The 15,509-nt window shown below is 40.0% G+C and overlaps 3 protein-coding genes across 4 annotated transcripts in view; 1 reads left to right on the top strand and 2 right to left on the bottom strand.

The window, feature by feature from the left end:
• LOC108977632 (nose resistant to fluoxetine protein 6) overlaps positions 1 to 2,984 on the top strand; it is a 35,737-nt gene extending 32,753 nt beyond the window's left edge. The window contains exons 4-7 of the mRNA XM_018947400.1: positions 127 to 846; positions 906 to 1,071; positions 1,152 to 1,775; positions 1,847 to 2,984. Coding sequence (XP_018802945.1) covers positions 127 to 846; positions 906 to 1,071; positions 1,152 to 1,775; positions 1,847 to 1,975 — 1,639 coding nt within the window. The 3' untranslated portion in view covers positions 1,976 to 2,984. The remainder of the gene's footprint in view (positions 1 to 126; positions 847 to 905; positions 1,072 to 1,151; positions 1,776 to 1,846) is intronic.
• Positions 2,985 to 9,695: 6,711 nt separating this feature from the next.
• On the bottom strand, positions 9,696 to 11,855 carry LOC108977640 (cleft lip and palate transmembrane protein 1-like protein). Of its 2 annotated transcripts, none has more exons than XM_018947412.1 (5): positions 11,807 to 11,855; positions 11,365 to 11,705; positions 11,168 to 11,302; positions 10,623 to 11,090; positions 9,696 to 10,568 (listed from the first exon to the last, which is right to left on the bottom strand). In XM_018947412.1, exons 2-5 carry the CDS (start codon positions 11,671 to 11,673, stop codon positions 9,810 to 9,812), a joined length of 1,671 nt encoding a protein of 556 aa, XP_018802957.1. In that variant the 5' UTR covers positions 11,674 to 11,705; positions 11,807 to 11,855; the 3' UTR covers positions 9,696 to 9,809. The 2 variants fall into 2 exon arrangements, with proteins under 2 accessions (XP_018802957.1, XP_018802956.1); XM_018947411.1 differs by having other exon boundaries at positions 11,778 to 11,838.
• Positions 11,856 to 13,473: 1,618 nt separating this feature from the next.
• Positions 13,474 to 15,262, bottom strand: LOC108977637 (brahma-associated protein of 60 kDa). The gene is made up of 3 exons (XM_018947409.1): positions 15,068 to 15,262; positions 13,773 to 14,999; positions 13,474 to 13,713 (listed from the first exon to the last, which is right to left on the bottom strand). Exons 1-3 carry the CDS (start codon positions 15,188 to 15,190, stop codon positions 13,558 to 13,560), a joined length of 1,506 nt encoding a protein of 501 aa, XP_018802954.1. The 5' UTR covers positions 15,191 to 15,262; the 3' UTR covers positions 13,474 to 13,557.
• Between the last annotated feature and the right edge of the window lie 247 nt (positions 15,263 to 15,509).

Here is a 15,509-nt window from a genome sequence, read left to right as displayed (position 1 = left end):
TCCAAACCATTCGAAAATTAAAACTCTACTCTCGTCTTAAACTCATATCCTGCACAAGTGCATACAAATATACAAGCATGAATATAAATAATGAATAATAATGTAATGAAATATTATTTTTTTTAGAATTGTCACATCTTTCGTGTTCACTCTTATAACTGCTGGCACATTATACGAAATATACCTGACACGTCGCTTGAAAGCAGCACTCCGTCGTCAGGATAAAGAAATGATGAATAACAGTGAAACCTCGTCTGGCATTGGCTGTCCTTCGTCTGATTACAGTGATTCCTTGGCACATGCATCGCTCAAAAAAGAGTCCATCAAGGAATCCCTTAACGAACTGAAAATAGTACTGAACATGCCGCATGAGATAAGTGGCGGTCCGGCGAGTAGCAACAGCACTTCGGATGAACATCTGGAAGGTCATCTACACGAACCGGAAAAACTGGGCGTTTACTCCGAATTATTATTATCATTCTCAGCGATCACCAATTTCAATGCGATCTGTGATCGAAACGTCGGTGCAGACACCATTCCGTCTATACATGGGTTACGTGCATTTTCGATGGCATGGGTGATACTAGGTCACACTTGCATAGTGGTCTTCAAATACTCAGACAATATGGAGATGCGCAAGGAAGTGGAGAAAAATTTCTTCTTCCAAGCCATCACCAACGGACCATTCAGCGTGGACACATTCTTCTTTATCAGTGGTTTCTTAGTTTCATATTTGTACTTCCGCACAAACGCCAAAGGAAAACTAAATAAACTCACGAAAGGAACGAGTGAACTGGCAGCTGGTACAGCACACTTTTTTGGATTGGTCGCATATCGTTTTATGAGGTTTGTGTATTGAGATTATTGGGATGGTAAGGGAAGATTAATAATTTTACAATTGGTAGGCTAACAGCTCCGTACATGTTTGTGCTCGGCGTGGTCCAGGTATCCATGAAATATTTGGCAGCCTACTCAATATTCGATCCTCCAACTATGGATCACGAAACTTGTCCGCAATATTGGTGGCGTAACTTGCTGTACATCAACACACTCTTTCCAGTAGATCAAATGGTAAACAAAATTAGTCCAATGAACAATAATTAAGCTAAAAAAAAACTTATCTAAATTAATTGAAATGTCTTCCTTCGCAGTGTATGCTATGGAGTTGGTATCTGGCGAATGACACACAGTTTTATATAATCGGTGCTATCATACTAATTATTGGGGTACGACATTTTAAGCTATCGGCATTTACCACACTATTTTTCTTAGTATCGTCATGGATTACCACAGCAGTTATAGCATTTACAAACAACCATCGTCCAGATACTGATGATCCGCTAGCGCTCTTCGATAAAATTTACGACAAACCCTGGACACGTCTTGGTCCCTACCTTATTGGTATGGCTGTTGGCTGGATATTATTCCGCACCAACTGTAAAATCCGCTTACCACGTCTAACGGTAGCCACTCTCTGGGTATTGGCCATACTCAACTTGTTTGTTCTCGTGTTCGGGTTGTATCGTGCCGAATTATCACAGTTTATGGCAGCCGCGTACAGCTCACTCAGTCACTCAGCATGGGCTCTATCGCTGGCATGGATCACAATTGCTTGTTCTACAGGATATGGTGGATACATAAACACATTGCTTGCAGCTCCTTGCCTCTATCCATTCTCGCGGGTCACTTATTGCGCATATCTTGTGCATCCGATTGTCATACGTTCCATGGCTTTGAACACCGATGCGCCCCTACATCTGGGCGGTGACACAATGGTATGTTGGCAGTATATTTTTGGAAATATCTGTAAATATTTAATGATTGAAATTATAATTTTTGCTCTTAGGTTATATTATTCTTCGGACTCGTGGTGGCTTCGTATCTCTTATCGTTTGTAGTGTCGATGTCATTCGAAGCGCCCGTCGTCACCATGTTGAAAATCCTGTCTCCTAGTCGAAAAAAGCGTATTGCTTAGCTTAAGTATTTTAATGTAATATTTGTATATGTTAACATATACATGTACATATGTATGTATTTAATTACTTTTTCATTTACATTTTAATCTTGTTCCTTAAGTTTGTAATCAATCAACATGCACAACTTCATTTAAAAAATTTACTGATATATACCATACATGTACACTGACATACTGCAAGTGGTAGTTCACTAGTTCAAAAGTGCTTCAGTTCTGATGCACCCAAAAACATTACATCGTTTATAGCATAGCCAATTTATGGTGCCGAACCGTTATGAAACACTCAAAAGTTCCATCACAATACGCGGCAGTCATCTCTTCTTGAAGTCGCACTCGGTACAATCTATTGCAAATAGTTCGCGCTTGCATACAAGAAAGCCATGACATTTTCAGAGCACTACAAGAGATCAGTACGAGTTTGGCGAGATTGCTCCAGTGCTTGAACCAATGATATGTCTACGGATTCGCATTTCTCTGGAGTATATTCTTCATACCTAGATGTACATGTGTACATATAAAAGGTGCAAAAACAATTTTAACTATTTATCCACATACATAAATACTACATATATGTATCTATGTACTATATATCTTGAAGCATTATTTTCCATCATCATTTGTGACATCGGATCGAACTTTGCGGTGCAAGTGATCAAAGCATTGATTTTGGATTCAGTGTAAACTTTCAAGCATTAACTTTTTATTTGCAATGTCATTAACGAACATACATACTATGTACATACATATTTATTCCAAAGCTAACGAACGCACTAATGCTGTGAATCGCCGAAATTGCAATGAGTAAGCATTTGATAACTCAGATGTAACAATTCGATATAAAACCCTTTAAACCTCCACTCATTCTCATTTAGTTTAGTAGCATAAAAGTTATATAGTGATTGTGTATATGTATATCTATTATAAATGGGTACACCACGTACATACCTACAAACATACTTAAAAACAAATAGCATGTATACATACTATACATTTTTTATACAAACATATTCGATGAAATAAATAAATATCATGATTTATAAGTCAAATGCACAAAACTAAAATATATATTTATAAGTCACAAAAAGAGTACATACGTACATACGTGTTTCATTCTTATCTTAGACGTATATTTGTATATACACTTCCCGGCAACTGAACAGACCCATGTACCGAAAGTAATTATGCTCAATCGTTGATTTCATTCCGCGGCTACTCAAAGACTGCTTACATATACTATATACGTATTGGTAAGATATTGGTTGTGGTCGGTCATCAATGACATCTAACGGAAGATCTAGAGAACGAGTTGGACTACAATAGAAGCAATGACAATCCAAGTGGATGACGTGAAGTGCTTGTTAGCAGCACATCTTACCGTTATTTGGCATGTCAGGTGGAGGATAGTGAGTTTTACTTCAACCAGAGACGACAATGTAGCATTTTCCTGAACTGGGAGCATGCGATCTTCGTTGTTTAGATGATATACAAGAAATAGCAAGAGAAATCTGATCACTATCTAAATGTGGTGTTTTGGTGGTTCATTTCAATATACTTATTCCAATATCTCTCTGTTAAAATATAGGCTGTAATTTTGCGATCTGATTTATAAATCGTTTCCTTCGGTTTGTAGGGGAGAGTGCTTAGCTTCTTGCAGTAAATAAACGAAAAATTTCTGAGATATAGTTGCTTCATTTCGAGCACATTTCATCAATACCCATGCGCAACAGCACAATTGCGCAATCATCAGCATATAAACTAATCAAAGCTATGGTGTAGTTGGTGGTTTAAAACCACCCTGCGGATCCTCTCCTTAACCCCTTTACATTCTAGTATACAAGTCAAGAACTAATCAATATATCCGAATAAAACTTTGTACGAATATTGGCTTTGAGGTGTGCCACGTTATGACCAAAACTTGCGCAAACCGAACTATAACTATTCAAGCAAGCGAATACCAAAAATGTTCTCCCCAGAGCCTATGGCTGACTTTTTACTAAAAATATCGGTCAATGGGTTGATGTCAGATATATTTCATTTGAGAACGATTTTAACATAATTTTTTATTCATTAATTAACAATTTCGTCAAATAATGAATGTTGAATTATTTTGAAATTTGTTTAAATATAAAGTTAGAATACTTCCAAGTTGCACGAGTATAAAATATTCGGTTGCACCCGAACTTAGCCCTTCCTAACTATTGTAATAAATTGTTGTTACAGGAAACGAAATTTCCAAACACATTATTCCCTGCAATTTGCAAGCACATATCGTCGTACACAAAGAGCGATGCAAACTATACAATCTGACGTGCCCTTCCTCTTCTCTTGATGACAACAGCCACAGGTGGCCATTAATGAAATTGGTTAGCCTTTGGTATTAACCTCATATCGCTAATATTACTCTCATAAATGTTCAATTACTCCCTTCAATTAAAAATTTCCACAAATACTAATTACATAATTATAATCAAATTTATAATCTCCAAATTGGTATTAAAAATTGAAAATATATTTTTGAATTATAAAACCACAATGCTGTTCTTTACCAATTAATTTAATTTGACGTAGAGATACTCTCTTTCATCGAAGGAGTAAATTGTAAATACGATATTCACATGTATCATTACAACATTCGTTATATGTAGATAGATAGATAAATAATTGAGGAATGCACCCCGACCTCAGGTCTATTGTGCCCTCTCCTAACTCCCAGGGAGTCACTTAGCCCCAGCATATTTGAAATGTCCATTATCTTTCTGGGTGCTAGTAAGGCGATGTGATCCTTATCCGGAAAGATGGATCCAAGGGCCTTCAACCTACGTCTACAGACTGCTATGCAGCCGATTAGCAGGTGTTCCGGAGTTTCAGGCTCACTGTCGCAAAACCGGCAGTTAGCGCAAGAGGATAGGCCCATGTTAAATAAATGTCTATTCATCCTTAATAAATGTATTGCAGTGACCGAGGTAAAATGCGACCAGTAGCCTGAGTTTATCCCTTGGGAGGTTAATTATCGATTTAAACCTGTTCTGGTTGTACCCCCCAATTAGCAACTTGGCATGTCATGCACTCGTTTCCAATGCCTTTCTCTGCCCACTTCTTCTTCCTTGAGGTATGGAGACCCACCCTGGTAAAGGGTTCGGGCTCTACCATATTGGTGTAGGCTACGGAGTGGGCGAGCTCATCAGCCAGTTCATTGCCGACTATACTTTTGTGATCAGGCACCCAGATTAGGTGCACCTGGTTCCGTGCGGCTAGTCTATTCAACTGTTCTCTACACTCCTGCACTTGTAGCGATTTGATCTCGTAAGAGGAGATCGCTTTTAGTGCCGCTTGACTATCGCTTAGTATGGTTATTTGCGCATTGCGATAGTTGCGATGTAGGTTTATCTCTATACACCGACTTATGGCAAAGACTTCTGCCTAAAAAATGCTCGGTATGGAGAGCTTGGCGCGTGGACCCGCGATCCCTGCACCAATTAACTCCGACGTTTTCCAGCCGTCGCTGTACCACTTCAACGTGCTATCCCTCAGCATTAGCTCAAGAGTGGAGTCGTTCCACTCATTCTTGCTGCCGACGATAATCTTAAACTTCTTCGTGAAGTTAATTGTTTTGGTAATGCTGTCCTTCGGGAGGAGGGCTAATGGAATATTGCTACTTATCACATTCATCCTCTGGGACGAGATTACCTGTCATTTATAGAAGTGAGTGCTTGGCTACTTGACCGATGAGCAAATGAAGCAGTGTGAGTTCATGCAGACACAGGCTAGCCGCTGCAGCTTCGATAATTTTATTCTTACCGAAGCCTGCGACGCTATTGAGGCCCAGGACACCGCCCCGTACGTTATTATCGGCATCATGGTGTACAAGCACCTAACGATCCTAAGCTTAAAGCAACTTATTTTGATTTGACCAAGGTCTGGTTCTACCGCAAAGTTGAATCCAGCGTGAGACCACGATATTTGACCTTACTATTCATCTCGATCTCTCTACCCCCAAATGTGAGATTCCAAAGACCGCGTCTCGTAAACGGGACTAAGATCGTCTTTGAGGGGTTGATATTCAATTCAATTCCTCTACACCACCCCTTTGCCAGGTTTTGACCTCGATATACCAGGTCGCAAAGAGTGTCCTCAAATTTACCTCTGACTATAAATACAATGTCGTCCGCATACCCTTGGCAGCGGATCCCATTGTCAGTTAGCAGTGCTAACAGGTTGTCCACGACAAGGCTCCATAGCTGTGGTGATAGCACACCTCCCTGTGGGCAGCCTCTTGTTGTGCCAAGACGAATCCTTGCGCCTCCTCCTGTAGTATCAGTAATTCTGGTGCGCTGTACGGCCTCTATCCACGCACCGGTGCTGCCACACACATTTTCTCCAGTGCCCTGGCTACACTCCTGTGAGATGTGTTGTCAAAGGCACCTTCTATGTCCAAGAAGGCGCATAGCATCACTTCCCCTCTCTCCAGTGAACTCTCTATCTCAGAGGTTAACTGGTACAGAACCGTATTGGTGCATCTTCTCGCTCTGTATGCATGCTGAGCATCATGCAGGGGTGCAATCTTCAGCGCCTTCGACCTTATTTCATTATCTATGATCTTTTCCATAGTTTTTAGTAGGAAAGAAGTTAGGATAATTGGCCTGAATGATTTAGCCAGAGAATAGTCCTTCCTTTCTACTTTGGGTATGAAGATCACCTCAATAAATCAGAGATGTACGCCATTGCGAGGCTTTCCCTCAGCAGCCGTACCAGGCGTGACAGCAGAATCTGTTCACCCTGTTGTAAAAGCGCCGGGAAGACGCCGTCCACTCCCGGAGACTTGAATTTCCCAAACGAGGCCATTGCCTACTTGATCGAGTCCTGTGTTCGATTACGGGTAGCACTGGTTTTCCGGAATAGTCTCCGGGAAAAGAGCACGCAGAAGCTCTGTCTTCCGCGCTGGTGGTACATGTCCCGTTGTTGTTGTTGTTGTTGTAACGGCAGAATTCTGCCGAGTTGACAGTCCTTGGCCGGATAAAAATCCGGGTCCGTTCCGGTTTTCGTAGACCCGACTGTCGTGGGAACGGTACAATGTCCCGTCGCTTCTTTTGATTGCTAGCACTGTCGGTCTTCTCTAGCCAGCGCCTTGTGCAGCTGAGCGCTTCTGGTGTGAAGATGACATTTTCACAAAATCTCCTAAAGGTAGCCTGTTTATTATTCTTTAGGGTGAGGTTGCTCCTGTATTCTTCCCAAACGCCTATACGTTTTGCTCTATTAAATAGACTTCGTACTTTGTGGTATGCAAGCTTTCTTGACCACCAGGGACAGTTGCACCTGTCTGTGGGCACTTTTAGGGGGCAACTACCATTGTACACGTTAATTATAGACCCGTTCATCGCAGATAACCTACTCTCCATTCCAGGGCCCGTAATGCTATTGTCAGTCTGCCCCTCCCTACTCAATTCACTTAGCCTCTCCCTGATGGCACTCCAATTTACTCTCCGAGGGTTGTGCTGCTGACGACACACCATGCCGAGAAGCCGAGGCCCCGGTTCTGGTTCTTAACCAGACCTAGAGCAAACTCGAAAGGCTTGTCTCCTCACAGGGGGAGGAACATCGTCGGCACCCTTCCAGCTTTGGGGCAAACTCCCGCAGCCAGTTGGCAGACGTCTCATCCATGTAGTCCACCTGCAACATACCACCTTTGAACTTACATTGGGTATGTCAGAGTCTATTCTGGATAACAAGGAGTTTAACCTGCTGCAATATCTAGAACGAAGTTGCGCTAGGGTCACTCACGTTTCTCGCGGCAACTGGAGCTCTACGTCCACGATAGGTGGTGATTTGACTCCAAGAACGCTATTCACGAGAAGGGAGTCGGTGAAGGTGTTGATGGCTCCACTGTGAATGGCGGTAAGTACCTGTCGAAAGTCAGTCGCGTCCGAAGTCCGGTAGGCGTACTGTACGACGTCGTAGAGGTAGTTGTTGTAACGGCAGAAATCTGCCGAGTTGACAGTCCTTGGCCGGATAAAAATCCGGATCCGTTCCGGTTTTCGTAGACCCGACTGTCGTGGGAACGACAACAACAACAACGTCGTAGAGGTAGTCAAGGAAAGACCTTTTGATGCTCCTAGGAGGCGGTTCCGCTTCAAGCAGATGGCTGCAAAGGTGATTTCTACGAAAACACCCCAGCAGGAACTGCTTGGAGAGGAGTTCATTATGGTCCTTAACTGGGCATAAGCGTCTCGCTTTGGAGGTGTTCTATGGGAGACATTAAAAGGCTTCACGTCGTGCTCCGGAGTGCAGTATTTTGGCAGGTCTAAAGCACCATATTGGTGCTGCGTAGTTAATGACCAACCGACCGATTGCCAACAACGTTTCTTTGTCTTTTCCCGATGTGCTGCCGGCAAGCGACTTGAGAATTTTGTTGCGGCTCTGTACCTTGGCGGTAATCGCGGTAGTATGGTGAGAGAAGGAGCATGGACTATCGAAGGTTACACCTTAAACCTTGGGGTTATTGACAGTCGAAATTTTGACGCCATCGACTGAAATATTAAGTTCAAGAGATTTGAGATTTGATTTAAGTTTGGAAATTTGAGATGTAGAAGTTAAACAGTAACGGGAAGAGGACACCACCCTGCGGAACCCCCTGTTTAATTCTTCTCAGTTTAGATGTTTCACTTCGAAATAGTACGGATGACTGACGAAAGCTCAGGTAGTTCATGGTCCATCTCTTTAGCCCTGGAGGAAGCGTATTTTTTTCAATGTCCTGCAGTGGCGTTGTGTGCTTGAGTGTGTCAAAAGCTTTTGACAAGTCCAACGCTACGAGGATCGTACTCTCACAGGGCGGTTTCTGGTTGAGACCATGATCTATCTGAGCGTTTATGACGCTAAGTGCTGTGGAGGTGCAGTGCTCAAGTGATTTCAATAATGGGGAGAGAAGTGTTATCGGTCGATAAGATTCCCCTTTGTTGGGGGGTTTTCCAGGTTTCAGGAGATTGACCACTCTTCCGATTTTCTACACATCGGATATTTTGAAGAGTGTTCAGTGACAGATTGAGGACCTTGGTGAGGTAACTTACTCCCGCCGAGCTTAGATGCTTTAGCATTACCATGTTAATTCCATCAGGGCCAATGGATTTGGAGGATTTTGCTTTATTGATGACATTCTGAACTTCCTCATCGGTGAAAGTAAGCGGCATGCAGTTGTTTGGCATTTTGCACAGCGTCGGGTAACACAACTCTTAGCTTCGTCTACAGAAGGGTGCAGTGTAAACTGCCGGCTTTAATAGCTCGCGCACTTCTTCGGGTCCGAGGAGGCATGATCGTTGAATTGAACTTCAACTCGGTCGTCATGGCTCTCAGATAATGCAAAGCTTTGACAGTAGCCCAAAGCTTACTCACACCAGTGGAGAGGTTACAGGACTTCATGTGCTCTATCCATTTTGTCCGGTGGTTTACCATATGTCGAATCTCCAAATTGAGATCCCTTATTCGGGAATCCCCGGGATCGGCATGGCGTAAGGTGTCGCGCTCGTTAGATAAAACGGCTGCTCCGGCTGCGAAATTGGGGCGGATTTCTCGGGACCTCGCCTGACCGGATAACTATACCCTGACATTCTAGGGTAGTATCAGTACAGTCATGCGGATGCCTTTAACATTCGTTATACACCAACATTCAAATTTTACTATCTCCACGATCACGAATTCAGAAATATAAACATAAAAAACGAACAGCAAATTGAATTACAAAACATTTAGTGCGTTTATTTCGGTGCTATATCTTTCGCTTTTAATTCAGAATAAAGGAATGTTAAAGTTTATATTGATTCATTTCTGCATGGCAACTTCTATATTAGTTGTTCTTTTTATTGCAATTACGCGAAGAAGTCGTAATTTCCTCAGTCTCAGCACTTTCGTCAATTACATGCCCTGTGTCCAGCCTATTCTTGTCCACGGGATAGAGCCAACGCTGATATAAGTATACAAGGAACACAACATCATCTCGTAAACATGCTACTCTATGCGCGGTAGGCATGGTGATGATGAAAGCAAAGAAATCGTCTATGAAAGTATTGAACGCCTTATACATAAAAGCTCTCCAGGGTAAAGCAGCAACGGACTTTAGCTTATAATTTACAAACAACTGTGGCAACATAAATAGAAAACCGAAGGCATAAACTCCATTAACGAGCGAGTTAAGAGTCCACGAGTACCAACTTTTATGTGGTTGATATAGGAGTGAATAAACAGCTCCTGCCAGGCATAAGGGGTATAATAAATAACTCAAATATTTCATTCCTTGCTTGTCAAATTCTTCCGTTTTCTTTTCCGCACTTTGGCATGCCTGTTTTTCTTGTATTTGTCTCCTTTGAATGCCACGTATTCCTACTTCTAATTTTAATATCTTCTTACACTTCCATAATTCTATTAGCACTCCAAGGCCAGCCGGAACTAGAACCAGCATGGATGTGTTTTCGTCCAGTAAATACATAAAAATCACAATTTGTGAGAATGCTCGCCAGAGCGTTGTACGAGTTGAAAGACCCTCGTATGTGTTTTTTCTGCGCCAGAATATTACATCGTTTTTGAACGAAAGGAAATCAAAGAGGATCTAAACGAGATACCAATATTAATATATAGTAGGTTTCACAATTACTATACTTACATGTACACTGGCAACAAATATGGTGCCGCAGAGTAAATATACGTTGGTATCAGAGAACATTCCTTTTACATCATCAATATCCTTCCTCGAGAATCCTATAGTTTGCATCATTTGCATTGAGTTTTCAATCATAAGCATTAAACGTAGTTTTCCAATGCCAATTGGCTTATAATAAAATGTTACGTTGAACTCGGTGGTATTTCTAGTTACTTGTACCAAATTTTTTAAACGAGTATTAAAGAAATCAGTCTTAAGGATTGGCATTATTTGACGGTTGCGATTGATTTGTATTAATTTCGCCATCTCAGGTGGAACATCCGTTTTTGATAATGATATAGCATCCGTGAGTAAATTGATGTAAACATGAGACATTATATGTGTAACCGGTTTATTTTCCAAAGCATTACCTTTGACTTTTCCCGATTTCGGTTTATCTTTTTTCTCGGATTGATTTACATTCGAATTTTTCTACAATTATTACAGAAAATTCGTTTTTAATTAAAAACTAAAATGCACTTCTTTATTTTGTCATTGTTACAACTTACGCTTTCACCGAGTAAATTAAATGCTTCTATTCGTGGAGTAATAAATTCTGTCAATCTGGTTACGTGGATTACTGTGGGACCATCTCTTCTTAATGTTCTCCATTCAAGTGGTTCTCCTTCCAAAGCCAACACAACCTTAAACCGAATTAGAATCGTATATAAAAAGTGTGAAATATTTACAAATCAAATAATTGTACCTGTAAGTAAAGGCTTCCATTTCGGCGAGTTTTTAATGGAACATCAATTTGAAAATCATTTAAATACGAATTCCTATAGTCGAAGTTCTTAGTACTAAAAATTTTAGACACTTCGCTTGTTATTGGGTTTGGGGTGATGGATGTAAATAGTGCTAATTGCATACGTGGGTTATCACTAAGAAATGAGGTATAGCAAGGACGATCTGAGCAATGTAACGTAGTAAATAGCTGCGCCATCAACCAAATAGAATGGGCTACGTAAGCCATAAAGGCAACGCCCAATATCGTTGTTATTGATGGAAAATACATTACGGTGGTTTTATTGCATTCTTTACATGAACCTGTAAAAAATGGGAATCAAGTTGAAATAAAACCAGCTAAACTTTCTCTATTTTTTGTTATTAAAACTCAACCAGCTAACTGGGCCGGCGAAAGATAGTACCAACATATTCCCCATTCACAACGACTGCTTCTTCTTAGCGAAGACATTCACAGAACAAAACTACGCTGCCACATTATATTTTAATCAATGCTGAGGCGGAAATAATTAAATTTGGCAATAACTCAAGGCAGTAACCAAACTAACCGTGCGATTCTGTACTGTGATATGATTTGAGATTTAAAAAAAATTTTGAGACTTGACATGATTTCGCTATTCTGTAAGTGACAGTCGCAAAATCTATTAGTTTTCATAATTCAGAGATCTTTTTAAACTTGAATGAAAATAAAAATTTAACATTTTCGGGTTTGAGTTGCTTACAAAATATAAAAAAGCGACAATCGATTAATATGTATGATTCAGTATATTCAAAATGATAGACAACGGTTCTTTTTGGTTTTGTGACCCGCTAACTACCAGCTCTCAAATTTTGAGACTAACGCTAGAGACTGTTTAGTGAATAGTAACTAGTCACATATTGAGATTTTACCTCAAAGTGTCTCAAAAAGAGAGTAGAGACCGGTTACATTCCTGGTCCCGTTATTAACTGACAGAAGACTGCTAACCGGACATTGAGAAAATGGCTCTAAAGGTTCTTATATCTTATAATTTAGACCTTTCCAAACTAAATTACTCCAATGACTTCAATTTTCGTCGTTTTCCCACAACGACGTTACGAAGAGAATATATTTTGAAAAAAGGTTAAGAGATTCACTGGTCAGTAACCGAATCACCGAATGGGAGGATAACATCCTCTTGAAGAACCTTCGCGGGAAGGTGTAAAAGAATTTTTCAAGGTGAGATCTGTGCAGAGCTTATTTAAGAGGAAAACTACCCCAGGATTTCACCAGATTTCAATACAGAACGGCATAGCGTGCTATTCGCTATGTGACGTTAGTAATCACATTACCCAGAAAAGTTTACATTTATAGAAAGTATTTTAAATTTGAATTTATTGACTTAACATCCGCTTGACATGTACAATGTTTAATCTTAATAAAGCTATAGGAATTCGTAGCAAAGCTCAAATGGGCTTCTTTACTTACCCTCAGTACTCGGTGTACATACATTACTATCACATTAAAGTATAAAATTTTACAACCTGCACATGTGCAATGGGTATACGACTGCGAAAATCAAAATGATGAAATGGCAGAGGAGAAGAAAGAGCGCCTTTTAAGATCTGAAGTTTCTTCGACAAAATAAAACAACTAAAGCACATATCGCATCCGAAAACGTCTTTTAGTTTCTGGGATATCGATCAGAAATTAATCATACATTCTTTCATTTGTTGAAACCGAATGATCTGAATCAAGCAATCGTATTGAAATCTTTCTCACATGATGAGATATCTTTACGAAGTTAATAAATAACGAGCTTTTAATGAATCTTTTGTAACTGCAGAGCGTTATAGCGTCAACCGAAGTTAACGATTTTTCTTCTTTGACGTGAACGAGGTATTGAGTTAAATAAACCTACATGAAATTTTAAAACGTTGATGCCTAATCGTAGAGGAATTTCCGATCACCATCATAACAACATAGTGTAAAATATAAATTTCCAACTTTTATATTGTGCTCTCATAGGTATTAGCAAAAAAAATGTATCATACGTTTTTAAAATAGCTTGATAAAAAAAAAATGCATTTGAAACCGTGGCTTCAAGCAATAATTTCCTACCACAAATGTGTTTTAAATTTATTATAGCAATATTAGAAAAATAATACATAAATAATTAATAAGCAAGTGGAGAAGTTAGGCATTACGTATTCCTAAAGCTTGTTCCAATTCCGCACGTTTTTGATTCACTTTCGTAAAGAAATATCGAGATACAGCTTCATGAGTCCACGGTTGATAATAAAATTCAGCACGGCGTTCTTCTTCTGGATTACCAACAACATCCGTCATTGCCTATATAAATAATACAATTAAGGTTCACTTTTAATTTACATTAAATATATATCGCTTACCTTCAAATCCCTAGTTTGGCTGACAATCCAACGATGTATGAACTTTTGTGGATCTTTTGCAAAGCTCAAAAAGAACTCCCGATTAGTTTTCATCTGGTTGATGGTGTCCACAGTCTCGTGAATTTTGGTATCCAAACCCTGGATCTCTTGTTGACTAGCAGTGCTCATTAAAAAGTTATTCATCTGATTTTTAAGTGTATCATCAACTTCGACGTCAATATCATAGCATGCAGTTTGCTTATTTTCTGCACCGCTCTCAATAAAGTGATTAATTACAATTGGATCTGGTGGATGCAGCAAGGGATTAAGCCGTTGCGGTATCTCCGCAAATTTCATACGTTGGCATCCAAATATCTGTTCCAAATATTTGTCACAATTTATGTACTCACGCTCATGAGCATCTTGTAATTTATGAGTTTTTATGTATTGCCAAAGCGCTGAGATTATTACAGGACGTGTCTGTGTGTGCACTCCGAGTAAACGTGCTAGTCTTGGATCCAATTTAAATTGCAGTGGCTGATAATCCAGTAATAATAAAATTGTACAGCGTACGTTTCTGTCCCCTGGTCGTTTGACCTGAAACCCGTCAGTTTCTTGAGTAGTATGAGTGCGATGCCACTCCACTAAATGGTTATCAGGACCATACAATTCCTTATCCAATTCAATAACCAATGACTTGAAAAAGGATGAAAACTTCCGTTTTATTTTTGTGGTGGGATCTCCTTTTCCATCTTCTAATAAACGACCTTCCACACGCAACTCCCATGAAGCTACAGAGCCTTCATCACCTTCATTGCTTGGTTCCTTACATGGATAAAATGTGTTAGATATAAATATGCGAAGTTTTCGTTTTTGTTTCATGGGTCTTTTTAATGCTTCTTGAATATCCAGACGCTTCCTCATAATAGTGGCATCAAGTTTTCTCTCGAAAGTAAGTAAGTCCATATATGCTTGCGATTCCGGTACCAAATCTCTCACCTTTTGAGGTAAAATCTTATCTGCGAGTTTTTTCTTTTTCTTTGCGGCTACGAAATCACCTTTACTTTGATTATTATTAATGTTACGAGCTTCAGCTGATCTTTTGTTTCCTCCACCGGAGCCACTTCCCCTAAGACCACTTTGAAAACCAGGTTGTGCGGCTCTTGGATGTAATGGTGGCCCACCGGGTGAATTTGCATTATTTTGCCCAGGTTGAGATGGATTTTGATGCAATGGAAATCCACGTTGCTATTAAAATTTGTATAAAACTGAACAATTAAGGTGCTTCGATATATTAATCAATACATAATACTCACAGGAAAACTTCCACCTGCAGAATATGGCCGCATACCGGATGGTTGCGGAGGAGGTGCCTGGTATCGAGGTTGGCCGGGAACAGGAGCAGGTCCTGGTTGCCCAGGAGCAAATCTTTGAGACATTTTAAATATATTTAGAACACAAGAAAAAATTATACTTCACAAGCGTCACTAAAAATTTTCCAATAAAAATGGCGTAAAATATGACACAACTGTCAAAGTAACTCACCATTTCAGTGCTGCCGTCTGTGAACTTTTCGCATACTAAGGAATTATTTACACCGCATAATTTTCCCATGTGGGCTTGTGGGTCTCTAGAATCTCTACAGTTTTGACATATTTCGGAAGTTCTTTCTAAATTTTCGCAAAACTGAGCATAACTTGTTGTTGGCCTTTATTTCGAATATGTAATTACACGTGTAAAATTTAAAAATACACATAT

The sequence above is a fragment of the Bactrocera latifrons genome, unplaced genomic scaffold (genome assembly GCF_001853355.1).
Source record: "Bactrocera latifrons isolate USDA-ARS-PBARC rearing strain unplaced genomic scaffold, ASM185335v1 scaffold_93, whole genome shotgun sequence".
Taxonomy (NCBI): Eukaryota; Metazoa; Arthropoda; class Insecta; order Diptera; family Tephritidae; genus Bactrocera; species Bactrocera latifrons.
Note: the sequence above shows the minus strand (reverse complement) of the source record. Positions and strands in the feature narration are given on the sequence as shown.